Below are 13,366 nucleotides of genomic sequence, written 5' to 3' on the forward strand. Positions count from 1 at the left end.
TTCTAATATAACATGTTTATCTTGAAAGACACATTTATCTATCTATACATGAATTATTCATTGAATAGAACACACAACATAGTTTATGAATGAATATTTCTACACTCCCATTTTTATTGGCCCAACTCTCTCATGAGAATGGTTCATAGCTAGGGCATTTTGATGTTACTAGTATCTTGTACATATGTAGGAACACTTTAGGGGAGAATAGATTATTTTGGGAGTGTCGCTCGAGTTTTTTATAGCATTTTGTTATCAAACTCTTGTAGTCTTTCATATCATTAGAGAAATTGGCTTGTTGTTATTATGAAATTCAATTTAAATAGTGCGTATCCATTAAAGCTTATACATATGGCCTTGTCTTTTTGTATAGAGCTAAATAATGTTTGAAACATAATTCACTATATTATGTGTAGATTCAATTCTTGTGGTACTATGTAGATAACTATATAGATTGTTCAAAAAAATCCATCACAAAAAGGAAAAATATCCTTTTGAAGAAATAGTCATATAGAGTTGTGACTAAAGCATTTGGTACACTTTTTTACGACTATCATATTGAAAGTAGAATTACTTTTATTGGAAAGAATGTGTAGAGAAAGACACCCTTTAATGCATGGAAGGATTTTGATGATGTAATTACTAAATCAATGGATGCATCATATTTATTGAAAACCCATGCATTCATTAATTTTTAATTTTAAGGGCTTATGTGTCGTCTATATTATAATTGTAGGTGTTTATGTTGTTGATTTATGATAGAAGGTCATAGCTCAAGCCCTAAGAATGCTAAAAAGTTAAATGATTGTACAACTGAAAAAAACACAAAGTACTAAGAATGGAACTTAAATGAAAAGTATATAATGTGAGTTAGCTTGTAGTATTTCTAATATACCAGATCATGCTGCAAATGTGAAGAATGATCAACATTAATGATCATTGAAGTGCGAGTTGGATTAAAATAAATAATATATAAATTCTCATGGATGTCACTCATTTATTATAAGATGTAGCTACATCGTTATTTCCCTATAAAAATTATACGCATTTAGTTGGGAAGAAACCCTTTCTTTAAATTTTCGATTTTTTTTATCTTGTGATGTGCACTCATGTTCATAATGTATGCCACATCATTGTTTTCTTTAGTATCCAATATGATGACCATAAATTTGTGCTTGAAATTTCATTCGGATTGTATAAAAAAACATATTGAGCATAGTCAACTCGATATGTGATAAAATATTTATTATAGTTGACTACGTTAACACTTCCTTGACAAAGCATATAAGGTCTAAAAAAAATCAGACAAGCATGTTGAAGAGTGAGCCAAGCCTCAAATGAAAATGCCTAGTATATGCATCTCTCTAGAAAAAATAAACATTTAAGCTTTCAACCATGCATGTAATTATCTCCCATTTATTTTTAGATGCTTAAATAGAAATATTTTATAATATAAAAATAATTTTTGTGTCTCCTTGTTAACTAATGGTGTAAATGGAAACTAATCCATGTGTTTTGTTTTCTATAATTGGAAGAATTCTTTTATGAATATTTGACTATAACTCCTTATATTTGTAGGTGAAAATAATTTCATATTCACCTAGATATATTTTTTATCTAGAATATTTTCATAGAGAACTAGTCAAAACCATGGTTGGGTACTTAGGTGCCTCATTAGATGGAGATATATCCATAGGATGACCAATTACTCAATATTACTATCAGGTTGATGCTAAACACTAAAGTACAATATAGTTTTAGTTAAATTGTGTGGTAAAAGTGTTTTTCCTAAAGATATGGTTGATTCCTAGATAATATGATAATTCAAGATGATAGTCATAGTTATGAATAGATGATCATAAACATGTTATTTTATAGATGAAAGATATTTTGTTTTGTGAATAACTATTAGTATATTATCATGGTAGTTAAGTATACAATGAATTTGAAATTTTCCCAATTGAGAAGCGAGGGGATGATTGTACACTTAAGTTAGAGTTGGAACAATGATGTTGTTGTAGGAAGGATTGAAATGTTCTTATAGATGCATTATAGATGCTTTAGAGTTTATTTTGATTGAAATTGGTGATAATTCCCATGGTATTAATTTAGATTAAATGGTAAAGTTTGTGTATTCTAATAAATAAAATTGATAACCATATGAAGTTGTGAATCAAAAATTATATTTATAGCAAGTATATGATGTTATAAATGGTATATGTTATCTTAAAAATTTTAGCTTTTATCTTTCCTAGAGTTGGAACTTTGGAGAAATATTACACATCACATTGATAGTACTATAAAATTATAGTACGTTAAACTAAAAATCCTTCCCACAATTTGTGGTTTTGAAGTTGCTTTTTCTTAATTCCCTAGTCAACTAGAAATGTCGAGTTCCCTATGTCATGGGTAGTTCTCAGCTATTTTTCTATTGCTACGTTGAATATCCAAAGAAAATAAAGATTATCTTTGTTGTTACTACAAATATCAAAATCATAACTTCGTAAGAAATAATGAATATTACCTAAAAATAGTAAAGGCCCTACTGCAGAGACCCCTCGAGTACCTTGATAAACTCAATTGAAGAAGCCCCAAGGATAGGATTGATTAATATTGTCCTTGAGGCTTCCTCGATGGAGATTATCAAGGTACTCCAAGAGTTTGTGGGGTTGGGGATTTACTCGTTTCATGTAATACTCGTTATTTCTTATTAAGGTCTAGTGTAGGTTCTAACACTAATAAAAGAGCTAAGCTCTATGGATTTTGGATATTACTCAAAATAGTAATATAAAAATAGGTTAGAAGACAATAGGCTTTAAGGTATTGGAATCATAGTCCTTAGTTTGATCTAAATTTGGCACACTCACTTGAGTTTAAGGAAAAAAGCCTTCGGTGATGACCAACAATCATGAGAAGTCCAAGGCCTCTTGGAATAGGAAATCAAGGGATAGGAAAAATTGTATTTATAGGTATATTCTTTAAACAATATGCATCTCACGATTGTCCTAAATCTGTCTTCCAATTTTGTGAGTTCCACCCTAAGGGACTCAAAATTTCTAGTGGAATGGGAATTTGGGACAGGCCAAATTTGAAACATGGTTTTCGACATGATTTTGGGTTTAAAGGTTATTTTTGAGGATATCTCATTTCTTCATATATATGTATATAGTAAAATTTAATTACAAATCATATGAATTATCCAAAGAATCTCTTATGTTTGAGTAAGGAGTACTAGTTATTCAAGAATACAAGGATTCAATGTATTTTGCATTGGAATTTCTAACTATATATTGAGTTTTTCCATAATTTCTTATGGTGCTTATTCACATATCTTGAGAAAATGTAAAGGCGAGAGTTTAGTTTTAATGGTGGTATTTATTTATTACAAAAGCTTTGAAATGTAGCCAATTTCATGGATATAAGGATGAATGTAATGCGTTGATCTAAAATCAAGGAGAATTTTATATTGATTACACTTATGAAATCTCAAATATATGATTTATTGTTTATGAAAATAGAACAAAATATTTCACCCACTCTTTCATGCATTATGTTTCTCTCTCTCTCCACACACACACACACACCACTACAAGGAATCAATAAACATACACATTATATACCCTTATGTTATGTATATTTTGATAAGTTATATTTGAAATAGTGTAGAAACTTATACTTTAAAGTTGTTAAACACATGGAATGGGCCATGTGTTGGGAAGATGTTTTATAAGTGGACAATGTTGGTAGTAATCTCTAGAATGCACATTAAGCCTAGAAAATATAAGTTTTATTTACAATTGAGGGGAGCTTAGCAAGAAGTTTAATAAACCATGTCTGTGAAGGACATCCTATAAAAATAGGGTTATAGTGGTTAGGTAACCATGTATTTCAATCTATTGTTTCTCTTATATATTGACTATGATACTTTGGTGATGTTTACATAACAGTTGCACAAGTTATAGGTTTCAAGCTATACTACATATAGACGTTGTAGAGTAGGAGGTTCTTCCATTCATGGTGGAGCACTTATTGCAAAGGGATTAGCTTTCATGGAATACCCAACCTAATAAATTTTAAGCTAAATACTCATTAAGGGGGAGTGTTGAAATGACTAACTCCTCCTACTCGCATGTTTGATGGTATTAAAGGTCATATATGTTATTACTTTTTCCATTAAGAGGTAGAGATTTGTATCTAATGAATAGCTTGATGTTTAGGAGGTTCTTAATTCTAGTTGGTGGATGATTCTGTCTACACAATTTATTCATATTTTTCACTCTAGTTGGCACATTCTCTATAATTAGTTAATATGTAAAGATAATGCCTCTAAGAATAACAACTATATACATTTATATTTATACACTTTCTTGTTAAATAGAATGCTCAACACCATTTACAATTTTTTTACATATATTGTAAGGTATGAAGTAAAAAATGATTTTATTTGAGTATTTCTATTAAAAGATGCATTTCTAGATAAATACATCTTTTAACAAATATTTAGAAATATTTAAATAACAACAATGCTTTATATTTACAATATCTATTAAGAAATTACCATTTCAACGTTCATACAAAATATTTTATGATGTTTAAAAATTAAGAAATTATCATTTCAATGTTCATACAAAATATTTTATGATGCTTAAAAATGCCAAATAGTTTTCCTCATAAGACAATACATTTTAGTCTAATCATAATGGTATTGAAATTTGATGTTTTACAAGATATTTTTGTTTCTCAAATGTATTTCATGATGCTTTTTTTTTTTAACTTTAATAGTAATTTATAAAAGATATTTGAAACTATAAATTTGACATTTTTACACATTTAAGTTGAACATTATAAATTATAATTATTAATTTACATTAAAGAAATTAAAAGTTAGAATTGATTAGACTATTTTAAAAACTGTAATCTTCTTCCTTATAAAAACAAAAATTCATTAAAATACATCTCAACCATCTTTAATTTGATTGGAAACAATGATAAAAAATTTATCATATTAAATATTAATTTATTCATCATTTAAAATTTAAAATTTGTAGTTATATCTCTAACTTATATTTTTCCTCTCTGAAAAAATTAAATTTTATAAATTTACATAAAATTTAAAAAATACCCCTAACAAACAAATATCCTAATAAATTCAAATTTTTACTCTACAAATTACCCATAAATTAAAATTTTTACCCTGCACATGAGATGAAATTGGAATTCCCAATAGGATATAACATAAATTTGAAATTCTATCCTCGTTACAGTTAAACCTAAATATAGGAACTGAGACTCCAAAACAAAGAGCTATCAGTTTTTTGTACGAATATAATTACATGACATGAACCCTTGTGGTTGAATCGATGATCTACGGCATTCTGATCGAACCAGCTCTATAGTGTGCCGCCACGGCAATGCAATCTCTTCTTCACCAGTCGTGTGTGGCACCAGCTACTCTGGGTGGTTCTTTGCAATATAATGTTGCATGCACGCTAAGCATATCTCCTGTTTAGGAATTATATATATATATATATATTATATATATATAGTTTTATTAAATAGTTATTATTACGATTAAAAGGAATAATGTTTTTTTATATTAATAGTAATGATTTTGGAATAAAATTTACAATTGTTTTATCATGTAACAAAATATTCTATATTATACCTTGTTTGTCAACGTTAAATATTTTATAGGTTTCAACCAGACTCACATATATGAGATCTATAAATTATAGCTATTTCCTCATATAAAAATAATTAATCAACCATTAATAACAATTCTCTTATACCTTCATTATCTCTTTATCATTATGATAAAGTTCAGCATATTCAAATTCAACTTAAAAAATACTGTCAGTTGTATAACAATTTTACTGTATAATTGTTTGTATGCATATAGTTATTTGATTTTTGTTTGAACCTATGCTAATATTCACATCGTATCTTGTGGGTCCTTAGTTGGTGTTATATCATCTCCAAAGATGGTGTTATGTGATTGGATTCCAAATATAGTGACGTTTACCAATATCGTTTTTCATTAGATTAATTGGGTTTTTATATTTAAGTGTCCGCATTCTTATTTGTATAGTTATATTCGTATAGAGTTTTTAAATATTCACTTTTATGAATAAGACCTATCGCCTTACAGTTTTTGATGCCCGCTGAAAGTTGAGTATTGAATTTCCTTTTTCTTTCTGAAGACCACATTTCGTTACATCAATAAATTTGAACTACTTTCATAAGGTCAGTCACAACAACTCGAACAAGCTTTTATCTTTTTACAATAAAATTATTACGCCGTAAGGCGTTCCCTTCTGAAATCAACCTCCCCAATTGCCTTTCTGTCATAATCTTGACCATTAGATGTGTTGTTAGACGATTAAATGTTTTTCCACCGTTGGATGCTATCAAGGCAATTAAATCGGTTCAGTGGCTCCACTGGGTGCATCTAACCCTAAGACTATTCATTACCTGTAACAACTCGGTTCTTTTGTTTTCTTGTTTTCTTTAATCTGGTAATTCTCTGTTTCTTTTCCTACCTGCAGGTCCTGGGGTTGTTCTGCAATTCAAGGACTTCCAGCACCGAGGAGAGCACTTCCCATTTCTTCTTTTTCAAATACCTGTCTCTGGAACACCGCCGAGTTGGGTTGCAAACTCACAAGCCCTGCCGATGACAGGGCCTATGCAATCTGCCCATGCTTCAGGGGCATCTTCAAGTAGGAGCTCACCATCAATCTCAGACTGAAATAATGCAGAAGAGGATTCCAAAAATCATCAAATTTTATTTTGCATTCCAAAATCCATCAAATTCCAGCAAATTTGTCGCGGTAGTGGATCCAAGCATTTTTCATTGGTAAGATGGATGGATTTTGTGCTTTGTAGGTCGGCCGTCTCCGTCCATGGCCTTTAAAATGTTCAATCAAAGTTCTTCCTCTACGAAAATATAATGTGGATTCATATTTGAAGAAGAGGATTTTCTCAATGGTTTATAGCTTTGCTGGAGATTGGCGAGAGGAGGATTCAAACCGGCGTCAAAGGATCCATTTATATTGGAGATCCGTGTTCTGCTTTTTGATAATGGATTTTGTTGCATTTTTAAAATCTTGCAGAGATTTTGTTTGCTTTAATTTCAAGCGAGGATATTGTCATCTTTCTCATATGTTTTGGATATCTTCTCTGATTTCGCTGTTATTTGGGTTACGTAGGTTTGGATTTTTTTTGAAATTTTGCAATTGATATACCTAATTGAGCTGAAACCCCAGCTGTGGAGGATATTCGCCGGTAATTTGTGGCCTTTGACGTCGGCTGCTTTTATAACAGGGTTTAATCCGTGTCTTTGAGGTCCCCGGCATCGCTTCTCGTGGAGAGATTTGGCTGGTGGTGTTCCAGGGCGGTGAAATCGGCAAGTTTGCCGTTAGCCATACATTTTGTCATTATTTGGGGAATTTAGACCGTGAAAAGTGCAGTAGGGAGATTAGGTCCCGTTGGTAGAAATTTGGTTTTTTCAGAGCTTGAATTGCCTTTTTTGAGATCAAACCTTTGTTAAGGTTAATTGTGCTTTTTGAGATTTGCGAATGGCTCCAAGTAAGCTAAGGAAAGCTCTCGGTGCTGTGAAGGACCAGACGAGTATTAGTATAGCAAAGGTTGCAAGCAACAATGCGCCGGATCTGGATGTTGCCATTGTAAAGGCAACAAGTCATGATGAAGTACCTATAGATGAAAAATATGTGTATGAAATTTTGCACCTCACCTCTTATTGCCGAGGCTTGCCAGCAGAACTTGCTGCAAAACAAATTGTTAAGGTACCTGTTATCCCCTTTAACACACTTTGGTAAAAAATTGACAGGCTAGGAATTGAATTGAAAACTTGCCCTTTAAACAAGTGTTTGCTCTACCACTAACCTGTGTGGTGCTTTGTGATAGGTACCATTAGCAGTTTGATCTAAAGGTGTTGATTGCAACCTTTGACATATATGTGCTATTGGTGAATAGGGTTGAAAATGTGGGCCAAAATCTCTTCATATTTTGGGTATTTGTCACAATTATTGGGTGGTGTGAAGTGAAAATTATGTTGATTGTGTTGGAGTTTATATCAGATTCTATCATTCTTGTAGTGTATCTGCTATTAGTGTATGCATCACCTATGAGTGAACTTTGTTGGAAATTACGAAGTTCTGTTTTACGTTTCTGCTATTGGTTATCAGGTTAAAAAGAATAGTTTTTGTGTTATTTGTTTCTGGTATGATTAAAACTACTATTTAAAAAATTATACAATTCCTTTGTAGGTCCTTTATTGGTGGATTGGTATTTGTCACAATTATTGGTGGTGTGAAGTGAAAACTATGTTGGTTGTGTTGGAGTTTGTATCAGATTCTATCATTCTTGTAGTGTATCTGCTATTAGTGTATACATCACCCATGAGTGAAATTTGTTGGAAATTATGAAGTTTTCTTTTAGGTTTCTACTATTGGTTATCAGGTTAAAAAGAATAGTTTTGTATGCATCACCCATGAGTGAACTTTGTTGGAAATTAGGAAGTTTTCTTTTAGGTTTCTGCTATTGGTTATCAGGTTAAAAAGAATAGTTTTGTGTTATTTGTTTCTGGTATGATTAAAACTACTATTTTTTAAATTATGCAATTCCTTTGTGGGTCCTTTATTGGTGGACAGGGTAGTGATGATTATGTGTATGATATCTTATCTCAGTCTAACTCTGATTGGTCATGTTATCAGAATTCTGGAAACCAGCTGTACCCTCCTCGGAGAAGGAGTATTGCGAATCTGTTGGTCTACCATGGAAAGAACTTTGCAAGGCAAAAAAGTACGTAAGTTGTTACGATTCTATACTTAATTGGAATGATTCGGCAGGCGAAGAGGCTTTTCACCTTGCCAAGGAAAGATATTGGGCCAAGTATAGTGGGCATTCCTGTCACTCTCCTCCTCCTGACCCCGACATATACATTGATGTGATTGATTGTAATGCAGAACAACAGTTAGATGTTGATTTGCCAGACAGAGCTGACTCTGAATCAGAAAATCTGGACATTGAAAAGCTGCCAGATAGAGGTCAAGAGACACTAATTCCATTCGATATTAAGAGTCATTCAACTGAGATTCAAGAGAAAGAAAGGCCATTTGGACTTGGGTATTATGTTTCTGGCTCTTGCAGCTATACACATATTTGTAATGTTGTCGATCTTTATACTGTTGAACCTTAGTTACCCGATCATTACAAACTGACATTGGTAACTGCAGGAATCAATAGTTCAAGGCAGGTCCTGTGCGTGCATAGCACTCTGCATGGGCATATTTGCTGGAGTAGCTCTGCAAAAACAATTTAGGGAGAATGTGCAGTCGAGTTTTAATGTCAATCGATTCGTTGACAATCATTTCCCCAATAGTCATACCATCAACCAAACTCATCTATTACTTGCAATGCTTGGAGTTGATGATGATTTGGTATCAAACAGTAGTCCAGATCAAAGTGTAGATCTTGTAGATGAGAGAAAAACCTTGGAAGATTATTTCTATGGACGTTATAGCCGTTCAACAAGCTTTGATTGATTTAAATCTACTTCTCTAAGCTTCATAATTTTTCATTTCCCCAATAGTCATACCATCAACCAAACTCATCTATTACTTGCAATGCTTGGAGTTGATGATGATTTGGTATCCAACAGTAGTCCAGATCAAAGTGTAGATCTTGTAGATGAGAGAAAAACCTTGGAAGATTATTTTTATGGACGTTATAGCCGTTCAACAAGCTTTGATTGATTTAAATCTACTTCTCTAAGCTTCATAATTTTTCTTACTCCTTGCTTCTGTAAAAGCTTCAATATTTTATATTTGGTGTATTACTGTGAGCCAATGTCACTACTTAGCCGTGTTCAATTTCAATCACTCTGCATATTGGCTGAAGCTGTGTCTGCAAGATAGAATTGATGAAAATATATATGCATGTCCTACGAGAAACATGAGAGAAAATTAATAAACATAGCAAATCCTTGGGTATGGGCTTGTGACTAAATAGATACTAGCCGTAGGTCTCAGATTGCATTCCAAGGGTCAAAAATATGAGCTAAGCTGCCTGCCAGTATCATCCAGTCTGAGCATCAATAGCAGTGTCAGTCAGTCTACAGTATATGATTTAAAATTGGTGTTGGCTCATCGGCAGCATAGGAAATCATAGCATCCACCCTCCGGAACAAGAAATAAATACTAGAATTCAGATTTAGACCAGCAGACATGTTAGTACCAGAGCAAATGAGAATGCTATTATACCTACAAATGAAAATGCTATTATACCTGAGGACTTTACCTGCAAATGAAAATGCTATTATACCTGAGGAGTTTTGGCCTTCAAAAGTCAGTAAGTAAATCATCTCGATCACAATTGTTTTTTTTCTTCTTTATTATGGTGAATAGGTAATTTGTTGGAGTAATTTGGGCTAGACCGCTGAAGATTAAATCTAGTAGCTACCTACTCCTTAAACCTTATCACAACGGACCAAAAATACCCATTGGATTTGAAACCAGATTGAAGAAATAACATCCCATAATACCAACGACTTAACCCTCGCGCAAAAACATCCTCATCACATCATTGTTATAGATATACTCACATCAACCTGAAAACTTCGCCCCTGAACTCGGTAAATCAACTCCATCTCTCAATTGTAAATTGTTATGCATGTCATTATTCACACCAGGCACCTATCAATCATATTAACATAGAAAAGAAGACCTACAAGTAAAAGATGACCTACGGGACACCAAAACTGCTTACCCTAATAAGTGCATCACATTGACTCGACGATTTGCACAGCAAGACCAGCATTGGGATTAGCACATCTTTTTAAAACTTAATTATTTATTTGGAAAAATTGAGAAACAGACCAGAATGGTAAAGAAAAAACAAAGTTATGTTTTTTAGGAAGCGAGCAAAAGAGCAGATCGTACCAAACTTATGTATTGCTTACAAACTATATGCCATAACACAAGAAAAGACAAATAAGCTATATTGAAAAAGCCTGAAAAGGCAAACAGTTTCCCAAAGCAAAAGACTGGTGTTCTTACCAGGGAAATGCTTGCCAACTATTCTCAAAATACTACGACCAGCTTTGTCTGTCCCCTCCACCTTCAATACCTGAAGATCTTCAATATCAGAATAATCATCTTCCACAAGAGAGACTTGAGAAGAGATGGGTGGTGAACCACATGCATGCCAAACTTTTTGGTTTCCACTTGTTCCTAAAGACCCACAATCCACAACAACTAGGTCAGAGGCCATTGTAACTACACAGGAAGGGATTCCTTGGCAATCTCTATAACGCACCCACCCACTACCTTCAGTGGCTTATAAAGCAGACTCCAATCATCGTTATAGGTTATAATTGTGCATAAAAGCTGTGTCAGAGGACCCAAAACCAGGCTCAATCTTCAAAATACTCGATCCAGCATAGGCCCATGGTTTTGAATTTAAAGGTGGCACAGTTGGGGTTCCCTATGACCGAGCTTATCCATTATCCTTTATGCATGCAGAGATTCCTAAAATGGGGATTTTAGGATATTCCCAGAATCTACCCCATTCAGACCAGACAATTGAACAGTCACACCACCTTCTCTTGTCTTCTTCACATCAAGTAATCAGACAATTGAACAGCCACACCACCTTCTTTTTGTCTTCATTCACATCAATGTTTCAAGATCAGCAATATCAGAATCTTATCCTCTCTGTATCCTTTTGCGATTAGTGTCGCTGGAAATTACATTAGAGGTGATTTGGAGGAAAAAATTAGTTTTTGATACAAGGATGGAGCCCTCATTCTTCCATCACAATCTTGTTATACTAAACTGAACGATTGCAGTATTATTCATGTTGTTGGCAGACCCCTCATCTTTGTGGATGCTGGAGTCTATATATTAGAATATAATAAAGGAATGGACAGGAAATAACGATGGAAGAAAGTCTATAAGCACTTTTTAAGGCATTTCAGCACACCTCGGTAACTAATTTAATCATTTGCACATTTCATGTCTTTTGGTGAGCATTTCTTGTCTTTTGTCTTGTGTTTCTTTGCTTGTTTAAAACTTTTGAACAATTAATATCATTCAACGTTTTTGTGAATTAATTAAAGTCTGGCCAATTTTAGCTGAAGAATCCATTGCTACTGCGTTGTAGCATTTCTTTTTGCATTCTGGTCAGGTGAGGCAGTAAACCTTGGTGCATATTTAGCAATAATGGCCCTAGTGTCTTTTAACTCCTGAATTTATATTTTATGCGACAGCCAAAGAACTTGTAGCTTGTTAATTGAAAAGAAAAACTTAATGTTGGATGATAGAGCTTGACATTATTCTTGTGGTTGATCTCTATCAGATGAGTTTATGATTACACTCCATTGGCTGACATTGGAATGATGGCCATCTTATTTACACTTCATTGGCTCACTGAAGAGTAGAATATGTAAACAACTTAATAGTGATTATTCATAGTGAACCAAAACAAGTTCTAACTGATCTAATAAAATTGAAAGTTGAATAGCCACTGTAAACGCTTGTGATAACAAACATTACTTATGAGAACAATAGTGTTTGACAATAGATTTCTAATTAGCAACTTTTTCTTTTCTTTGGATTAATACAATTGTGTCTCTTCTTGTGGTCACTTTTTTTAGTGACCCACTGGTGCTCACTAGAGCTGAAAATTTTCTTGTCCTTGCCTTTGGAGCAATTGTATGTATGTGGAAGGAAAAGCAAGTATGATATCGCTATTGATTTTCCAGACCAATGTTATGTACTTTTTCAGGTCTGAAGATGTGTAACTTGTGGTTTAGCTTGGTACATTCTCTTGTATACCACTTTACTTTGACTTTGTCAATATCATAAGTCCAGTGGCAATTTAAGTGTATGTCTGCACGGCAGAACTGTTTGCAGGGCAGAACTGCATTGGGCTTGAACTTTTCTAAAAAATTACATTGTATTTAAAGAAATATGGTGTCCAGATAGCGTAGAACTCCAAACATCAAATCTCTTTGCTCCTTGTAGGCTTGAACCAATATCTCTTTTAGAGAAATTCAACAACTCTAATTTAGCATCCTTGTAGTAGATTATGTTTTGTAAACACAGACTTATCATTGGATTCAGAACAAAGCATGATAAACTGTATCTGAGTTGCTGCTCCTTGAATGTGAACAATCTATGTTTACAAATTTTTATTGAAATTGGATAATTGTGTTGCAAATTTGAATTGTGGCTATGCATAGGTAATGCCTGCTTATATTTTGGCATTTTTTAATTTTCAATCTGGTTTTTTTAAATAATTTTTTTCCTGTTAACAGATTTAGTTTATACTCGGTTCGGCCTTAGTA

General features: G+C 33.0%; 1 protein-coding gene across 2 annotated transcripts; it reads left to right on the forward strand.

Annotated features, from left to right (window-relative positions):
• Positions 1 to 6,932: 6,932 nt before the first annotated feature.
• LOC149242137 (uncharacterized) lies at positions 6,933 to 9,596 on the forward strand. 2 transcript variants are annotated; one of them, XM_089367642.1, is made up of 4 exons: positions 6,933 to 7,802; positions 8,733 to 8,820; positions 8,985 to 9,144; positions 9,255 to 9,596. In XM_089367642.1, exons 1-4 carry the CDS (start codon positions 7,575 to 7,577, stop codon positions 9,262 to 9,264), a joined length of 486 nt encoding a protein of 161 aa, XP_089223768.1. In that variant the 5' UTR covers positions 6,933 to 7,574; the 3' UTR covers positions 9,265 to 9,596. The 2 variants fall into 2 exon arrangements, with proteins under 2 accessions (XP_089223768.1, XP_089223767.1); XM_089367641.1 differs by having other exon boundaries at positions 8,985 to 9,596.
• The last annotated feature ends 3,770 nt before the right edge of the window (positions 9,597 to 13,366 follow it).

The sequence above is a fragment of the Pinus tabuliformis genome, chromosome 8, assembly GCF_031772625.1.
Source record: "Pinus tabuliformis cultivar Carrire ecotype Pingquan chromosome 8, CPIR1, whole genome shotgun sequence".
Taxonomy (NCBI): domain Eukaryota; kingdom Viridiplantae; phylum Streptophyta; class Pinopsida; order Pinales; family Pinaceae; genus Pinus; species Pinus tabuliformis.